The sequence below is a fragment of the Idiotropiscis lumnitzeri genome, chromosome 1, assembly GCF_059441095.1.
Source record: "Idiotropiscis lumnitzeri isolate Australia: NSW breed Sydney's pygmy pipehorse chromosome 1, RoL_Ilum_1.0, whole genome shotgun sequence".
NCBI classification, from domain to species: domain Eukaryota; kingdom Metazoa; phylum Chordata; class Actinopteri; order Syngnathiformes; family Syngnathidae; genus Idiotropiscis; species Idiotropiscis lumnitzeri.
The window spans coordinates 23,699,482-23,718,340 of record NC_142391.1 but is presented as its reverse complement, the minus strand read 5'-3'; the positions used below and the strand labels follow the sequence as shown (position 1 = coordinate 23,718,340).

General features: G+C 41.6%; 3 protein-coding genes across 6 annotated transcripts; all 3 read right to left on the bottom strand.

Moving 5' to 3' along the window:
• Window positions 1–265: 265 nt before the first annotated feature.
• Window positions 266–3,447, bottom strand: LOC148343845 (uncharacterized). Its single transcript, XM_088290350.1, has 2 exons — window positions 3,199–3,447; window positions 266–1,969 (listed from the first exon to the last, which is right to left on the bottom strand). The coding sequence occupies exons 1-2, from the start codon at window positions 3,296–3,298 to the stop codon at window positions 765–767; spliced, it is 1,305 nt and encodes a 434-aa protein (XP_088146476.1). The 5' UTR covers window positions 3,299–3,447; the 3' UTR covers window positions 266–764.
• A 1,831-nt stretch (window positions 3,448–5,278) lies between these two features.
• LOC148343844 (uncharacterized) lies at window positions 5,279–9,604 on the bottom strand. 2 transcript variants are annotated; one of them, XM_088290417.1, is made up of 3 exons: window positions 9,346–9,604; window positions 8,834–9,136; window positions 6,691–6,837 (listed from the first exon to the last, which is right to left on the bottom strand). In XM_088290417.1, exons 1-2 carry the CDS (start codon window positions 9,440–9,442, stop codon window positions 8,862–8,864), a joined length of 372 nt encoding a protein of 123 aa, XP_088146543.1. In that variant the 5' UTR covers window positions 9,443–9,604; the 3' UTR covers window positions 6,691–6,837; window positions 8,834–8,861. The 2 variants fall into 2 exon arrangements, with proteins under 2 accessions (XP_088146533.1, XP_088146543.1); XM_088290407.1 differs by lacking the exons at window positions 8,834–9,136; window positions 9,346–9,604 and adding an exon at window positions 7,471–7,790 and having other exon boundaries at window positions 5,279–6,837.
• Window positions 9,605–9,933: 329 nt separating this feature from the next.
• Window positions 9,934–18,437, bottom strand: LOC148343843 (uncharacterized). 3 transcript variants are annotated; one of them, XM_088290428.1, is made up of 2 exons: window positions 17,875–18,437; window positions 9,934–11,903 (listed from the first exon to the last, which is right to left on the bottom strand). In XM_088290428.1, the coding sequence occupies exons 1-2, from the start codon at window positions 17,897–17,899 to the stop codon at window positions 10,753–10,755; spliced, it is 1,176 nt and encodes a 391-aa protein (XP_088146554.1). In that variant the 5' UTR covers window positions 17,900–18,437; the 3' UTR covers window positions 9,934–10,752. The 3 variants fall into 3 exon arrangements, 2 of the variants coding, with proteins under 2 accessions (XP_088146554.1, XP_088146563.1); XM_088290437.1 differs by lacking the exon at window positions 17,875–18,437 and adding an exon at window positions 12,359–12,560 and having other exon boundaries at window positions 9,936–11,903; XR_015842520.1 differs by lacking the exon at window positions 9,934–11,903 and adding an exon at window positions 12,744–14,186.
• Between the last annotated feature and the right edge of the window lie 422 nt (window positions 18,438–18,859).

The window sequence follows — 18,859 nt, the reverse complement described above, 5'->3', positions numbered from 1 at the left end:
CGTTTGCCAAAAACTCGCAATCATGGTCTGGTCACGTTTAGTGGACTTGTCCTTCGCGAACCAGGCAACAAAAAAAAGTAGCACTTAATGAATTGATTCTGTGGCGCTAAACATCATAATTGTGTATGTCTAAAATAATGCACAACAATGCAATAAAATAAAAGGATCAAAATCAAGTGTAAAAAAAACATGCAGAGGGTTAAAAAACAAACAAAAAACATTACACACCAGCTGAGTGTTAAATTGCGAGGAGCAGTCTGCGATGTTTGTGCTATTTATGACATCCATTTGCTTTATTCTCCGCATCTACAGCTTTCATTTTAGATTGTAGGAAATGGAAATACAATGAAACAATTTGAGGAATAATGGGCAATGCAACGCCAAATGTAAGCGTTTTTTCATGGTGTCCAATTAAGTTAACATTTGGCACTTATTCTTCACAAAAAGAATGAAGCTATTTTGAAAACAAAAGAAAAGTTCCAAAGAAAAGGTGTTTTTTTTTTAGATATGAGTATTTAATGAAATAAAGCACAGCAACGACAAACTAATACAGGAAACTAAATCAGACAACTAACATTGTAATGTCTGGTGAAGATAACAGAAAATGTTTTAAGCCATTACTTTTAAATGAACATATAAACATCGATCAGACTAAGGTTGCCCTGACTGCAGCACTCTATTTACAATTGATCAGTTCTTAATGGACGATTAAAGCAATTATTATGTTCAGCCTATACTTGACCGCAAATGTGGCAGGAAAGCATTTATTGTCCGTTATGTTTTCGCATGTGTAGCTTGAAACTTGACCTCTTCAAAAAGCTCTGATCGCAAAGTGAACAAGTTAAAGATTTTTCCCTCTCGTGGGCTCTCTGGTGTCTACTCATTGCCGACTTGTGAGAAAAGTTTTTCCCACAAACCGAACACGTAAATGGTTTTTCTCCTGTGTGTCTTCTCATATGCGCGACCAGGTTTTCTTTCCGTGCAAAGCTTTCGCTGCAAACAGCACAAATGAAAGGTCTTTCTCCAGTGTGCGTCCGCATGTGCGCATTCAAACTGTGTCTATACGAGAGGCTTTCGCCGCAAATGGAGCAAGTGAAAGGTTTTTCCCCCGTATGCGCCGCTGTGTGCGCAATTAACGAGACCTTGCGAGCAAACTTTTCGCCACAAACCGAGCAACTGAAAGGTTTTTCTCCTGTGTGCGTACGCATGTGTTTAGTCAAGTCGGACTTATAAGAAAAGTTTTTATCACAAACAGAGCATGTGAAAGGTTTTTCTCCCGTGTGTGTCGCCGTGTGTGCTATCAAAGTAGCCTTGTGAGCAAACTTTTCCCCACAAACTGAGCAACTGTGAGGTTTTTCTCCCGTGTGTGTTTTCATGTGTTTATTCAAGTAATCTTTGATTAAGTACACTTTGCCGCAAACTGAGCAAGTGAAAGGATTTTCTGCCGTGTGCGTTACTTTGTGCACGATCAAAGCGACCTTTTCTAAAAATGTTTCGCCGCAAACGGAACAGCCGAAAAGTTTTTCTCTAGTGTGTGTTTTCATGTGGCGAATCCTGTTCGCCTCAGTAAAGCTTTCGCCACAAACCGAGCAAATAAAATTGTCCTCATAGTCCCCAACATCAGTCCCATCGTTTTTTGAGTGTTTGTTGTCACCGCCATCACTCTGCAAAGGTTCTTCTGAGGCGTTTCTGTGTGACAGCAAAGGCAAGAGCTTGTCTTCTGGCGGGCCTCCACGGCACTCTCCACTTGGACTCTGACGAAGAAGCTGCAAGCAGTCGAGTGAGTCGTCCTGGTCGTCTTCGCCCTTCACAACCACGACGTTCAGGGGCAACTGGCTGACGTCGAGCTCCTCCTCTTCCTCCTTAACGTGGAGCAGCTCCGGATCAGACGCTTCCTCGTTGACATTGGGGTGGTGTGGACGCTCCAGCTCCAAACCAGAGCTCCCCGCCAGCAGTTCCTCTCCGTGACCTGCGGCACACAAGAGACAGAAATGAAGGAATGAATATTGATGTGAACAAACAAGAGATAAGATTTATACTAAAACAATAAAGCATACAAATCAGCGTTCAATACGGGGTAGGAAAAAGAACCCTAATATTATCAAGAAAGTTAGACAGTTTAGACTAGGGGTGAAACCAGTCCTCTATTAATTTGAGGACCTCGATTACAAAAAGATGCTCAAGGCATTTTTTTCAGCTAACGACCAATCATGGTTCAGCTTCAGAAGACAGATGAGCCGGGATTGGTTATTACCTGAGTAACTGTGATGCCATTTGCAGTTGACAGAGGGGACAAAATGGACGAGTGGTGTAAGCGTAGCCTGCAGCGGCTTTGGTGAAAAAAAAAAAGTATGTCAAGTTAACGCTTATGGCTGAAATTGTAATAAAAACCGACCCACGTCGTCAGAAGAATCGGAAAATAAAATCTCCAACTTAGAACAGTCAGAGCTATAAAGTTCCAAAGAAGACGTGTTGATTATATTAAATTAGCCTACAGTTGAAAAACTGGGGCCAATCCTCATCCAAATAAATGTGCACACATACTCATTCCCACTTAAGTCTCTGTATATATACCGATTGATGCTTTCTGTCCCGCACGTCCTCATTATAATCAACAAAGAAGCAGTGTGCTAGTGTGAGAGTCCTCCCAGTCTCATATATGTAGTTCTGCTCACTCTCATATAAATCAGCCACAGAGAGGTTAAGTCTTTTGATATGAATCTTCCATACTTGACAGCGTTCAACATGTTTTTGTTAACGGTACAAATAGAATAGCACTTTGTATTCTCCGTAGGAATTCGTTGACTTAATGTAGTCTTGGACTTTTATTGGTATAGTGTTTTTCCACTTAATTTAATAAATGTAACACACTAGGTAAAATAACAACACCACCCCCACCAAATAAAAAAACAATGACAGCTCTATATGCAGTTTTGTCCTCAGTTGAGGGATTTGATTTGTGCCTCCCGCTTTTTGCTTTCTGCATTGTTCTTGTGGGAAGTGAAAATGTTTTTTTTTTTATGCCCGGTGGCACAATGCTGCCTGTTACAGGTCGATCCGGGTACTACGTCGGACTACTAGTTTGGATCATTACTGATATTTGTGTAGAGATAATTAAATGTATGACTGTGAGCACGTTTTTAGTGGGCAAGTAAGAGTACTGGAGCTCATCTACCACATTGCGTGTGAGACACTGACCTTGGGTGTACAACATGACCGGGGGCGAGGAAATGTCGTCCTTTTGTTGCTCGTTCTCCTCTCTTGCTCGACAAAGCTGCTCCTCATAAGACGCCATCATTGTTGCAAACTGCCCGACGATCTAACACAAGTCCGATTCTTTGTTCCCCACAAGAGGTACGTAGCTATTTGGCTCTTCCTCGACGCATTTGGCGATTTCCTCCTTCTACGTCGTGTTTCTTCTTCTTTCATTACTTCTTCTGTGGTGCTTTGATTGCCATCTTGTGGCAGTCAGCTGAAGGCAGTAAAATCTATTTATTTTTTTGTATTTATTTTTTATTGGCTAACTACAGACGATACAAAAATAGTAAATAGTCAATTGTAGAAATCTGTACAAAAAATAATTACTAAGAAAAATAAAATAGTAGTTCAAAAGGGCCTCAGTTGATGCCTGACAAAATTTAAAACTATACAAGTTTGTATAAAATTAGCAACAATGTTTTGCTGTAAGATCGTGGTCCTCTGTAAGCATCCAATCAACATTTAATTTATTTTATTAATATTGGCATGACGTTTTTCTAAAAAAAAAAAAAAAGTAAAAAGTGATGCGAGTTTTGTTCCCCTTCCTCCAGCCATCTATTGCGGGACCGAATAAATGCTCCTTAAGCATTTTGATAGTATAGTTCATCAGATTTCGTTTGCAGAGTAGATAATTCCACTTCCTCCCCCTCTGCTAAATTATTTATGGGTTTGGAAGACAAGCAGGTGATTCTTGAAATCAGATTTAATTTTGCAACTCTTCTGTATTTAGCTAAGTCACGACAAAATTTTCAGAAAAAACTTACCAAGTTCAAATTTCAAAAGTTCCCAGTTAGTGCAGAATTGTTTTTTCTTTTGACGCGTTAGACATTAAGTAAGAGATTAAATTTGTTACCTCCTTTTTTTTACAACCTCATCTGATAGTAACGAGCTATTAAATGTCCAATATTTTGAACGTACAGCACCAAGTTGAGAGCGGAAGAATGTATGCCCTCCTCAATATTGTTTTCATCAACATTTTTTTAAATCAGCCAAAAGTCAATTCTTGATTGGCTTGATCCCTTTTTATTACTCCACATGAATTACATTTGCTATTAAATCTGTTTTTTTAAGGTAGCAACACCAGCTGAATGTTCTGTACCATGAGCAAATCACACACCATTCCCCCACTGTGATTTCTAGTAATTTGCATCATTTATGACAGAGTGAATTTCGTGTAAATAGATCAGGTCAGTCCTGAACAAAAAAGAAACAAGGCTTCGCGTTTAGGCAAATTTTGTAAACCGCTAGCATTTAGAGAAAGAAAAGAAAGATTCAACAACATTAAACATTTGTAGACAGATAGAGTTAAAGATAAACCTTTGAGCAAACCAGAAAATAAATTAAACATATATTGTCAAGATCAGCACTTGTATATGTGTCAGAGATCAGGCAATAAGAGCTACACATTAACCCAGAGGTCTTCAATCCTGTTCCTCGAGGGCCGATGTCCTGCCTGTTTTCCATCTTTCCCTGCTGCAACACACCTAATTCAAATGATCAGGATCGTTTCCTAGTTCCTGCAGACCTTGCTGATTATCTGTTTGAATCAGGTGTGTTGCAGCAGGAAAGATGGCCTACGAGGAACAGGATTGAAGACCCTAGCATTCAACAAATACCATATCTAATAATAACTTTGTTGCTCCTCGTAAGACGTGATGGTGCTTTCAAACAGGCCGAAGATTTTAGCGGCGGCCGTCATGAGTCACTCCCGAACCAACTCTTTCAGCACGTTGATGTTTCTTAGACCCGATTTTATATTGACAGCCTCTTGTTTTTATAATTTGAAAATGCTCCAAAATGAAACAGAGGAAGAAACAAAAATGAAAGGAAAGTCGCTTTTTTTTCTTGCAACACGTTCTGCACAAATATTACACTTAATTTGTTGCGACCATACAATAAAAGTCCTTTTAAAATAATGTATCATATTGAGGTCTGCTGTCGACTAATGCGGATTAATCCCAATTGATACGTTACTGTTTGTTTCATTTTGTAGAGGCAAAAAAGTTTGAGAGGTGATATATCCATTTAACGTGTTTTATTGAAATTTAATAGCAGATACTTTGACCAGCTACTAAAACTAAATAAATAAAGCACAAATCAAACCATATTTACCATCCATATTTTTCCTCGGGGAAAAATAATTTTACAAAACAAATATTAGGAGTGTCACTCACTCATTTCAACTGTAACTCAGGGGAAAGTCACACACATTTCTTCAAAAGGCAAATAAAACTTCACAGGAAGTGTTAATTAAAAAAATCTAACAGAATGCTGTTTTTTTCCAGTTCATCATATTTGTTTAAATCTGAAGAAAAAAATGAAGTCCTCTGAGTAAAACTTAAGGGCGGAAAAAAAAAAGTTTCCCATGGGAAATGCAAGTATGCAGGGACATTTTATGTATACGTTTTTGTTACTTTTTTTCCCATGGGAAACTTTTTTTTTTAGTTTAGTCTCCTTTATGTTTCTGCATGTGCGTCGCTGTGTGTAAAATCAATGTGATCTTGTGAGCAAACTTGTCACCGCAAACTGAACAAGTGAAAGGTTTTTCTTTTGCGTGCGTCGTCATGTGTCTCGTCATGTTGTACTTATGGGAAAAGCGCTCGTCGCAAATGGAGCAAGCAAAAGGTTTTTCTCCCGTGTGCGTTCTCATGTGCGGCGTCAAATTGTGCTTGTATCTGAAGCCTTCGCCGCAAAGCGAGCAGCTAAAGCGCTTCTCCTCCCGGTGCGTCCACACATGCTCTTTCAAATGGTGCCGGCGGGAAAAGCTTTTTGCGCAAACCGAGCATGTGAAAGGTTTTCCTCCCATGTGCATTGCCGTGTGTGCAATCAAAGCTACGTTGTGATGGAATTTATCGCCACAAACTGAACAACTAAAAGTGTTTTCTGCCGCATGTGTTATCAGGCATGCGTCTGCAGTGTCGTCATCGTGCGACAACGGCGCTGAAGGGTCATCTGGTGGTCGCCCCGTGTGTGTTGTCATGTGTCTACTCATGGTTCCTTTTTGGGCAAATGTTTTGGCACAAACTGAGCAAGTGAAGGGCTTTTCTCCCGTATGTGTCCTGGCGTGTGATTCCATATGCACCTTTTGAGTAAATCTTTTTGCACAAACCAGGCAACTGAAGGGTTTTTCTCCCGTGTGCTTTCGCATGTGTCGAGTCAAAATGCACTCGTACAAAAAGCTTTTGCCGCAAAGTGAGCACCTGAAACGTTCTTTACACATCTTCTTTTCTGAGCCTTTGTCGTGACCTTCGTGGTCCGCATCGCTCGCATCTTCCACGCCGTCATTGCGCAACACACATGTCGAGAGCTCGTCTGATGATGCTCTTCCATTTGGGCTGCGACGATGAATCTGTGACCACCTCGTCAGTTCATCTTTGTCGTCTTCACTCTTTACGATGAAGACATTCAGTGGCAACTGGCCCACGTCAACCTCCTCCTCTTCCACTTTGACATGGGGGGGCTCTGGATGCTCCTCTTCTTCTTTAACCCGTGGGGGTAATGTCTCCTCCACTTCCTCTTTAAAATGGGGGGGCTGTGGAATCTCAGAACTGGAGCTTGTATCCAGCAACTGCGAGACATCTGCAAGACACAAACACACTTTAGCTCATAATAGTATATACACAGAATAATACTTCATCGGCTCTGCAAACGAATCTGTCATCAGATTCATCCATAGAGCCAGAGTCATGAAATTAATCTTGTCTTCTTTATGTTAATCAGTTGATTTGTTAATTTCCTCAGACAAACACACATTCTTTTTTTAAAAAAAAAAGAAGCTCAGTTTGTCACAAGAAATTTAAAAAAAATCAACTAATTATCCAAACAGACAGTTTTGCGTATAAATACATTCAGGGTTCTACATCTATAGTGGCCTGGGGCCAGTTAACACAAATCAGATGAAACAGCACATTCCTGAGTATTTAAAATTTAAAATAAGATACATGCACAATTAGCATGAAATCTCTTTTGAGGAGGGTCTACAGAATGGAAAAGAAAAAAAGAAGGCTGAAATGTTATTTGTCAGGTCGTGAGGTGTGTGGATGGTCCGGATAGTACAGCCTCTGCCTCAATTTGATCCAGAAAAACCCTGTGTTGTTCTTTTCTTTCTCTCGATCCCGCAATGTGGAAGAGACACTCAGCTGCGTGTTCATTTCTCGAAATTATTAATTTGACTGCCAAAAAATGCATTCAAAGTGGATAACATGAACAGACCTTGAACGTACAACTCAATTGGAGTGGAGAAAATGGCGTCGTAATATTGACGGTCGTTCTCCTCTCTTGCTCGACAAAGTTGCTCCTCGCACGACGCCATTATTGTTTCATACAGTCTATCTATTACTTACAAGTAGTCGATCACATATAAACGCTTTCAACAGTTTTCTATTTCAACAGACACGGACGACAAAGTTCTCCCAATGGACCAACGTGAGCATCCTTGTACACTCGCGTCGTTTTCTTCTTCGATCGTAAGAGCCATGTTGCAGTAGTAGCACAGAACAAGCACGAGCGCCGTCTTGCGTTGGTATTGAAGATGGCTCAAAATGAGCCCAGGGAAAGCAGAGCCACTAAGAGAAGATCATGAATAAAATCTTTATTGCAAGGAATGTGAGAAGAAAAAATATACATTTTTTATGATGGCTATACGTGCAACTTTAAAACCTTACAGGGACTTATTATACTATTATAAAAAACACAAAATATTGAACACTCAAATTACCCTTACAGAGTGTGTCTCTAAAGTCAATCATTGCTTCCCCATATTCTATCATTGTTTCTATGTCATAAATCCCTGACAAGACTGAAATGGCCACAAATGGGAACTGGGGAGTGCGGCATGTTTTGTCACAGACAAATGTTTATTTTCCATTGTGTGTCCACATGTGTGCATTCAAATTCTGCTTATAAGAAAAGCTTTTACCGCAAGATGAGCAGGTGTAAGATTTTTTTCCTGTGTGCGTTGCTGCATGTGCAGTCATGGAGGCCTTGTGAGCAAATTCAGCAACAATAAGGTTTTTCTCCAGTGTGCGTTCTCATGTGTCTGCTCATGTTATCTTTGACCGCAAATCTATTGCCACACACTGAGCAAGTGAAAGGATTTTCTAAGTGTGTTGTGCTATGTGCAAGCAAACGGGCCTTTTGTACAAATCTTTCACCGCAAACTGAACAACTGAAGCGTTTTTCTCTCATGTGCGTCCTTTCATGTCTCGTCAAATCATACTTATACGAAAAGCTTTTACTACAAACTAAGCAGCTGAAGGGTTTTTCTCCCGTGTGCGTCCGTAAGTGTGCTTTCCAACGGTGCTTATAAGAAAAGCTTTTATTACAAAATGGGCAAGTGAAAAGGTTTTCTCCGGTGTGCGTTGCTGTGTGTGCAACCAAAGAGACCTTGTGACGGAATTTGTCACCACAAAGTGAACAACTACATTTTTTTTCCTCTGTGTGCGTTCTCATGTGTACATCCATGTCAGACTTTTTCATAGACTTCAACCACAAACTGAACAGGTGAAAGATTCTTTCGGGGTGCGAGTGCTCGTGTGCGCTTTAAGTGTTTTCTTGTTAAGATTTGTCTGGTCACCTTTGCGATCTGCAAGGCGCTTCAAGGGTCATTCCGAGTTGTGGTATTGTGACAGTGGAGGGGCTAAGCTTGTGTCTGCTGCGGCTCCTCCACGTCTGTCTCCACTCGGACTGCCATTAGGAAGCTGTGAACACTCGGCTGCTTCGTCTTCGCTCTTCACCACGACAACAGTCAGTGGCATCTGGCTGATGTTGAAATCCTCCTGTTCCTCTGTCATGTAGGGAGACTGCGCATATTCCAAATCGGAGCTCCCTGCTTGCAGACCAGGAAGTTCCTCTTGGCGACCAATCAGCTGATGGATGTCTACAGGACATGAGCAAAACAGAATTTAGCTCATACAAGACATTCCATCTGGCCCCATCAATCATGTAAATTGTGTGTATATATATATATATATATATATATATATATATATATATATATATATATATATATACACACACTGAGAAGCCCTTTCACTTTGACTACTGAAAATGTAATGAAAAGTGGAAGGCACACGGACATAAACAGACCTTGAATGTGCAACACAATCGGAGACAAAAAAATGTCGTCGTGTTGCCGCTCGTTTTCTTTTCTCACACGACAAACTTGCTCCCCGGACGACGCCATCGTTCCTTCAACAGCCTTGTCGACACTTTAAGCGATTGGCTGCCTTTATTTAAGGATCGCGCGGACACAAACTGTCACTTTTGCCTCTTCGCACCTTTATACAACTTTCGGCGTTTTCTTCTTCGTTGGTGGTTTTACAGCAGTTAATCATGCTGTCACGTGGCAGCCATCTTGCTACGGTATTGAAGACAAACAAGGGACACAAATACGTCAGAATCTGTCTATGGGAGTTTTTATTACAAAGATGAGAACAACAAAAACGGAACAATGACTTGTTCTGACTGTTGTACGTCCCAAGGAGAACTCTTCGTCCGTCGCCATCGTTCTTTCAAACAGTCCAAATATTTTGTCGACCAAAAGTGGCTGCTTCACCAACACCTTCAACATTTTATGATGCTCATGCGGGAGTCTCGTCATCCCGAGGGCAAAATCTTTGGCCTTTTCCGTTTTTTAGGATTGTGTAGGCACCATCGATTCGTAAAATACAGTGGCTATCTTGAAACTGTATTAAAGACGCTAGATTGAGACCATAATCTGCAAAATGCAACTATTCATTTTTTATCTGATCATTGATCCTGTTTCAACAAACATTTTTACCAAAATCCTAAAATCTTTTTTGTTAAAGACAATGCCACAATTAATATAGTGTAACTCAAGTTCCATGAGCAAGCACCCCTGATTTTGAAAGCCCTATGCAGGTACATTGGCATGGCAACACAGAGGCTGAAATCTGATTGGACAACAAAATGTACTGTCCACTAAAACTTAAGATGTGTCATATTTTATCCATGTGATGATGACTGACTTAACTTGCTGTGACCAATACCTTTAAGCAATGAGCTTCCCTTGATGCTATTGAAGCTCTTTGTGTATCTTTGCTTGTGCTGTGAGATGTAACTACAAAAACATCAGCAAAAGCCTCCCAGAAAAGACCTCCTTCTGATGCCCTGTACGAGTACGCTCTTTCTAATGTGCGTCTTACTAGTGATGTTTTGGTGTCATTTTTCATACACCAGATGTAGCTCAGCAAGATGGATGAGCATTGATCTGAAAGACCTGCTCAAAAAGACTCAATAAAAATAGTGTTCTGACAAATTCCTAAAATCAATTATCAGCCTGTTTCTATGTGACACTTGCCTGACTAGCATTGTGTATGTTTTATGTACCCTATTTACACAAAACTATTTGCACGATCACTGTCATGAAGAACAAGACCTCTTGCCATTTGGACAATTTATTCGGTTGAGCATCAAACTTTAGCGGCCGGATGACATGTCAATGTTTTCACACAGTTGCACATATTTTTTTTTTTATTGTTTGTTATGTGTCAGCATATGTGTGGTCAAACTGTACTTATAACAGAAACCTTTACCACAAATTGAGCAGGCGAAAGGTTTCTCTCCTGTGTGTGTCCTCGTGTGTCTGTTCAAATCTGATTTATTTGCAAAGCTCTTGTCACAATTGGAGCAACTAAAGGGTTTTCCTCCCGTGTGTGTTCTCATGTGTTTGTTCAAGTATGTTTTGATAGAAAAGCTTTTATCGCAAATGGAGCAAGTGAAATGTTTTTGTCCTGTGTGTGCTAATGTGTGTGCAAGCAGGGAGGCCCTTACTGCAAACGTATCGCCACAGATTGAACAACTGAAAGGTTTTACTCCCGCGTGGGACCTTGTATGCCTGTTCAAATCAGACTTATTGGTAAAACTTTTCTCGCAAACAGAACAACTGAACGGTTTTTCTCCCGTGTGTGTTCTCATGTGTTTGTTCAAGTATGTCTTAATGGAAAAGCTTTTATCGCAAACGGAGCATGTGAAAGGTTTTTCTCCCGTGTGTGTTCTCAAGTGTTCAACCATGTTTATCTGCTGCGTGAACGTTTTAGCGCAAACTGAGCACCTAAAGGGCTTTTCTCCTCTGTGTGTTGTCCTCATGTGTCGATTCATATCTGACTTTTTAATAAACCCTTGTCCGCATACTGAGCAAGAAAAAGGTCTTTCTCCCGTGTGTTTCTGCATGTGTGCATTCAAAATACTCTCATATAGAAACATTTTTCCACAAACTGCGCAGGCAAAACCTTCATGATGCATGTGATTTCTCCTGCGTGTTTGACTACTTGACTTGTTGAGGACTGTTTCTCTTTCAGAGCTATTCAAGTGTTTGCCGTCCCCTGCGCAATCTGCGTCGCTATTCAAATGCTCTTCGCCGGCGACGCTTGGTGACAGTGGAGCTGAGAGCGTGTCAGGTGGCGCTCCTCCAGACTGCTCTCCACTTGGACTGTGATGATAAAGCTCTGCGTCGTCTCCGTCGTCTTCGATCTTCACAACAATGACAGTCAGGGGCAGCTGGTTCACATCAACCTCCTCCTCTTCCTCTTTGACGTGGGGGGACTGTGGATGCTCCAAACCTGAGGTCTCGCTTTGCGTCTGTGGAGGAAGTTGTTCATGGCGAGCCATCAGCTGCTGGACGTCTGTTGGACAAGTAGCGCGGTAGAGTGTGAGTACAAACACAGAAGTATAATTTTAATGAGATTGCACCCAATTCCTCCCTTCCGACCAAAATCAGCAAAGACCGGAGTGTCTGGAGCCTCTGCGTTTGTTAGATTTCATTCTGGTCCGAGAGGAAATATTTTCTATTCTACACCCACAGAACCTGAACCAGCTTAGGCCAATTTACAGGAACGGACGAAAACCCACTTCCGTCCTTGCTTAGTCCGTCCTTTTTTAGAACCCTTCTCGTCCACGGTCCACAAAATTGGCGTCCGACCATTCCGTCCATGGGACGGAATACCCATCTGTGATGTTAAGTCTCCATTTTTGTTGTAAATAACCTGAGCCATTAAAAAATAACAGTACACTATCTTGCCTAGTATATGACCTGTTCTTGTTAACACTGAACACATGAAGACTAAACATCCACTTTCACCTTGCATGTGCAACACAATCGGAGCCAAGAAAATGGCGTCCTGCTGTCGCTCAGTCTGACAAAGTTGCTCCTCGGACGACGCCATCGTTCTTCTGAATATTCTCAGTCTGTCCTTCAACAGATTCAACGATTTCTTTAACACAACTTCAACCTCGCGCTTTATTTGTCGTCGCGCAAAGTCGAAGGCTTGCCGTATTGTTGTTGTTCACTTCCGTCATTTTCGACATTTACGGTAGTTTTACGGCAGCCAAGCATCCATTACGTTGCGCGGCTGCCACCTTGCGGTGGTCCTGAAGAACGACGACTCAAAGTGAGACAAGAAACAAGTTAAACGGTCACAATCACGACAAACTGAACATTTGCTGGCAAAGGACACGACAAAATCAACGAGTCAGAATGCAATTTATCGTACACATTGAAACAAACACACTGGAATATAAATTCAACACAAGGAAACTTCATTCTAAATCATTTACTTCAGTGGAGCAGGTAAATTGTAGTATTTAATTGAATACACTCCAAAGGCAAGATATTTAATGTCATAACTGATTTGTTGTCAGGGTATGATTTTGAAAAGGAATTTTGTTTCAATATAATTTGAAAATGTTCTTTTCATTGAACATGTATTTTAAAGAAAACTTAAAAGAAATAAATCAACTCAAATGAATGAAAAAATATGAATAAATTAACCAACAAACACACCAAACTAAACTAACTAATAACACAAACACATCCAAAGAGCAACAATTTGCAATTGCATTTTAAAAACGTTTCAAGTTCTTATAAGGACATAAATGGCAACTAATGGGAAAAGAAATGCTAATTCTCTCTTGCAATTCTGCACATATGCTTTCAAATTGTGTTTATAAGAAAATATTTCACCACAAAGGGAACGTGTGCCAAGTTTTTTCCTCCTGCTAGTTTTGCTGTGTGCGAATGAGCAGAGAGGCCTTCTGGGCGCAATTATCACAATTTCTGCAATAAACGCTTTTCCTCATGAGTTCTTATGACAAAATATTTTGAGCATGAAAAAGGTAACATTTGAGTCAACCTTTTATGACAAACGTTTTTTTTTTTATTACTAGTGTGATGTCTCAGTGTTTGATAAATGTTTTTGTTCAAAGAGGACTCCATTTCCAAGCTTTTCATTGTCTGCCATGACAGGCCCAGCTTGTGTCACTCGATGTCGTCGCTGTGTGACAGCAGACCTAGAGCTCGCCTGGCGCTAGGCCTCCACCGTGCTCTCCACTTGACTGGACTCGGATGTTCAAGATTCATCTTCATTGCTTTCCCTCTTCGGAGTTCCACCAGCCAGTGGCAATTCACCAATGTTGTCCTCTTCCTCCTCCTCTTTAACGTAGGGGAGCGGCGGAGCCTCAACTTCCTCTTTAACATATGGAAGCCAAGGATCCACCTTTTCTTCTTTAACTTCACTTTCTCGAGACTTCAGGGTAATTTTGACACTTTTCGTAACATATTGTAGTAACTGTAGTGTTCACTTCTGAGTGTGTAGAATGCCACAGAGGATTTTTATCATGAGTCTCTTGCGGCACATTATATATATGAGTATTGCTTACAGTCGTCCGGGGATCATCAGTAGACACGCTACTACTGGCAGACGAAGTAACAGGTTGGCGAGAACAAGAAAGGCCTACAAGTCCTTCCGCTGCAAGCGATTTTGCTATTCGTTCTCTCCTACGGCGTTTGCTGTCTTGTCGTCTATTGAAGGTTTCGAATTGGGCTCTTTTTCTTTTTATCTCAGAAGGCGGTACATGGTTGAAGATGGATGGTATGTAATCTGGCGACAGGGGGTTGCTGCTCTTGGCGCCTGAGAAATGAATAAGAAGATTAGAGTAGAATACATGACGCTGTCACATTGGTAACAATTTATAATGATCGTTATCAAATCATGTCTTTCATTGTCGCAAAAGGAAACGCGTCTTTGATCATTTTAAGTACGAGGAGATGTTTCTTTTATTAATAAATAAAATAGTAATATAAATATTGATCAAGGCTTCCTCCATCATCATCATGTCGTTGCCTATAAATAATGCCGATGTCAGACGACATGAATGAACCCCCATTTTCATCAGATTTGGACAGACGTATCGTATGTAGTGTACTCAACAATCGGTCGTTTAAGCGTCTGCGACACTTCACTGCCACCATAGGCACGCAAAGGCCTACAAACAATCAAAATGGCGAAAAAAAAAAAGGGTCGGACAATTGTGGGGAAATATTCAAAACTATACCTAACATTTCAAATCATGCAACGTTTGCTAACTGCAAAGCCAGTATCTTATTTGCAAACGTGATGTCATGAAACAAATTTGTTACTTCAAATTCTTTTTGGAGAATAGACAGTCCATAGTACTCTTTCCCCACCAACCAGGGTTTGTGGCCAAATTCACAGGCTGGGTCCTCCAAAGGTAGCATTTTCTGTCACGTGACGTCACTTCTGGCACGACCGGACCGCAGGTGTGGGTCAAACTCACATTAATCCTGTGCGCCACGGTTTATGTGGCTTGCTACACGAGGAGGAGCCTTTGAAGGTATAGAAGAACCCAGATTACCAACTGCCTTTCGAGAAATTGGTAACCATGTGCGGTCGGGCCGCGCTGGAAGTGATATCATGCAGCAGAAAAATGTGGCCTGTGCAGGATGCAGCCTGTGACAGCGCGTCCATTCTGAACAACAAAAAAAATCTTGTGGTTTAAGAATAAATCAGCCAAAAATCGCTTGGCAGCCCCTCGCTTTCTGACGTCGCTGCTCTGAATTATAATATTTTAATTCGAGGCGTCTTGCAATTGTGGCAGATATCCGAGTCATGCAGCGCCATTGAGCAGCGCACAATTCCACAGTACCCTCCCCTCGCCACATACGCAATGCAAAGGGTTGATCAATAGATGTGGTCACCTTGCTAGATGTGTTCGGTGTCCTTCTGTGGCTTGCGCGCCTGCTGACGACGTCACGTTTGAATCACGTATTTCTCAAATATATTGCTTTGCCTCTGTGTGTGTTTTATTTTTTTTTTACCCGTGGGTGTTCTATTTGCATATTTTTATTTGCAGCTCCTACATCACTTCCGCCTATTCCCCAAGAAGCCGCAGCTGGAACAGCGGTGAAACGTTTGTTTCTTCTGCCAAACTTGTAACCATGCCGTGCTTCACTCAGGCTGCAAGGTTGTATGAATATCATGCCTGTATTTGGTGCGTGTTTTGAAAACTTTTGCATGTTTTCCTTCCAACGCTTAAACAGTCCGATTCCCAGAGAAACAGAACATTGACATGACGTCTATGATAGGCATGCAGGACACGGAACGAAGATCCCTGCAATAGCAATACATTTCTTTGAAAATTATTATTTAGTCATAGAACGTATGACGTCATCCGCAGGTGCACAGGCCACCCAAGGACCCTGAACACATCTAGCGACCACATCGGCATGCTGCAAAGTTTTGTGAAAAGGGCTCTGATAGTGGCGAGCAGGCCAGGGCTGCACTATACCGTCAAGTGACATACTCTCCATGATTAACTGACTCCATAATTGACTCACCTGATATGAAGTGATCGCTACACAGGCGATAACCACCACTATGAGAAGGCTTCCACTTATTAGCCCTTTTTAAGGCTGCTATCCATCGCCTACGCCTGGGCTCTTCTTTTGGTAGCCTGTAGAACGCTCGCCCCTTCATTTGCCCCCTCTTGTTGTGACACCCTGGTGCACAACAGCTGTCTACCATCATTAGTATGGCGTCTCCTCACGCGAGCGACGAGTAGAACTGCCAAAATGCATTGCGGGATGCGTGACGTCAAAATCCGGAGCGAGAAGATCAAATGTTGGACTGAAACAATTCTGAGTAATTTAAGTAATTCGTTAAGAGAAACACCCGAGGCATTTTTTTTTTCTGCGTAGGGTACTCACTTCAGTATAAGTCATGCCAACCGCAAAAATTCTTTAGGCTGGTAACACACGACCAACGGTGCGAGAAGGCCCATTTCAAAATAAACCTTACCTTATATGCCCCTCAATGCCTTTTACACTTTTATTTTGAAGTTGTTCCCGGCAGCGTGTAGCAACTCAACGGCTGTCTTAACTCGTCACCGACGTCAACAACAAAACGTCGTCCTAAAATCATGTGCAACACTAATGAAGTACGCAACAAAAGCCTTAGTCAGACATTCTATAAGGAAGCGCCTGTTTTCAGCGTTTGGCAGCGGCTACAGCGCCCAAGTTCCCCATATTCGGGATCCATTCGTATTCTTACGCCCCATGAGCCTTTGCGCGCGAGACTTGCGGTATGAACCGAAATCCGCGTTTTGTTTACATGGAAGCGCGTGCATGGCCACGTTCTCTGACCGTTACTCTCTTTAAGTTTGAACAAGCTGAATTATAGCGGCCTATATTTACTATGGTTAGATGGGACCAGAACATACCATGTCATTGTACTCACGCAGATATATATGTATGCGAAAGCTCCTGACAAAAAACAGTCTCAAATGTGCCACCTGTTTTATTCATCTACTTATCAGACTAACACGGCTACCCCATTACTAATTTATCATAATGTATGCTTCATATTTACAATACCTAGGTCAAGTGTCTAGTTTACACTTAAAAACGTGTCACTTGCTGTCTCAATCCCATAGTTCTGTGAAATATTTAGCACTTTATGAGGAATGAAAATAAAATGGACCATTAAATAAATATATCTAACAGTGCTATTGGATTCCGAAACTGAAAAGCTTACCCTTTTCATGTTCTTAATCCTGTCGTCGAGACACTTTGCAATGGAACCCATTCGAGTTGATAGTTGTCCGGGAGCAGCAGGTGTCTCGAAAATTGACGGCACGGCACCCTGATTTAGGGCCGGGAAAGTCAGGTAGCCCATTTCGAAACGCATCATACTCTCACTGTAATCGTCGGGGTAAATTAAGTGTGCACTACACACGCGGGCTTGTTTATCTTTTGGCTCCGGACGCCCGCATTTCGAGAGCCACTGCCGACATAAAATGTGTTTCCCCCCCTTCCTCTGAGTGAAGGACGTGAACCATGGCATGCGTTGGATTGTGCCGATCTGGATTGTAACAGTATTTGGCGATGCAGTATGGCATTTTTCTTGCACATTGGATCATGAAAGACGCATTTAAAAGAACTGCAACCGCCATTGTCCACGCGCGAGCTAACTGAGAGCGATCACGTGACTGGTCAAGATGGCGCTGTCCGATGTATATCATTATTAAGGCAAGTTTGCTCTGTATAGTTTTTCTAGTTGTTAGCAACGTAACTACAAAATTACATGTTTCTAGTTTAATACATTTTGCATATAAAGTACACCAGCTTTTTTTTCTTTCCATCGCAATGCATTCTGAGTCCGATTCCGCGTTGATAGCTTGCTAAAAATAAAGACTTTGAAGTTACTGTCACTATCTCTAGTCAAGTCGTTGTGCTCTGTGATTCGGACATGCATGTCCCTGTCTGGGTGGATTCATTCCCGGTGAACATTGCATACTCACAGATGTCTGGCTGCTTGACTTGCATTTAGCGTTGTTCCGTTCCTTCGTTGCGACTACGGTGTCCGGAATCCGGGGATCGTCCGTAGCTATAACATGATCCAGGTGCACGTCCAACGCCTCCAGTCTTTTGCGTATTTTAGTGCGGGTTTCACGCGTCACGCTTGGTTGTTTCGGGTCATTGTGAAGAAATATGGCAGGCATTGCATTTGGTTTCAACCGTCATTTATGTCTAGACACGCCAATGAGCTTTCTCATAAATTGGGGGCGATGAAAGGCCTCGAATGCATCCAGACTAAAATGACGAGAGCACACCCGCGGGTCTTTGGGCAGCTGGACTCTTCCAACTGCATCCTGCCACTGTTTTCTCAATTGTCTTTCCTTCGGAAAGCTATGGAGGCTTACCTCGCTTCCTTTATTCCCCTTTGATTGAAAATTACACCCAAACGCCGCGCAGTGTGGCGTTTTGACTAATTATCGCTGATGCTAGTTAGAGTAGGCAATTGTTCGGCTTTGCAAGGCAGAGGGCAGCGACACGTCATCTACCCAGAATGCATTGCGCAGGTGAGAATATGGCGGCCTACGTGAATTATTTTTTTCCCGACGTTATGGTCTGGGTTCTTCAGGCTAAAAGTTTTCTAAAATATTATTATACTGTATGTTAGGATTGCACAAAATATCAAAAATATATCAATATAATGATAATGGCCCGTGCAATAAGCATATCGCAAAGACATGCAATCATTTTCTTTTGGAAATACAGTACAAGTAGATTTTATCTAAATTTGATTAGTCAGATGCAAACATTGCACTTGCTTATTTCGATGTGTAACATTTTTTTTACAGGCTATCTTCAGGTTACCATCGAGTTCCGTTTCTACCCTGATGAATCCCAAATTTCCGCATAAATCGGAATTAGCGCTTTAATTCCCTCTAAATCTTTAAATACATATCAGATATTCATCGGCGTCTCGCCTTTCTTTCTATA

Coding starts and splice junctions, on each gene's coding strand:
- LOC148343845 (XM_088290350.1), bottom strand. CDS start 3,298: ATGATGGCGTCTTATGAGGAGCAGCTTTGTCGAGCAAGAGAGGAGAAC. Junction 1,970..3,198: donor GGTCATGTTGTACACCCAAG/GTCAGTGTCTCA, acceptor TGTGTGCCGCAG/GTCACGGAGAGGAACTGCTG.
- LOC148343844 (XM_088290407.1), bottom strand. CDS start 7,570: ATGGCGTCGTGCGAGGAGCAACTTTGTCGAGCAAGAGAGGAGAACGAC. Junction 6,838..7,470: donor AATTGAGTTGTACGTTCAAG/GTCTGTTCATGT, acceptor TGTGTCTTGCAG/ATGTCTCGCAGTTGCTGGAT.
- LOC148343843 (XM_088290437.1), bottom strand. CDS start 12,443: ATGGCGTCGTCCGAGGAGCAACTTTGTCAGACTGAGCGACAGCAGGAC. Junction 11,904..12,358: donor GATTGTGTTGCACATGCAAG/GTGAAAGTGGAT, acceptor CTTGTCCAACAG/ACGTCCAGCAGCTGATGGCT.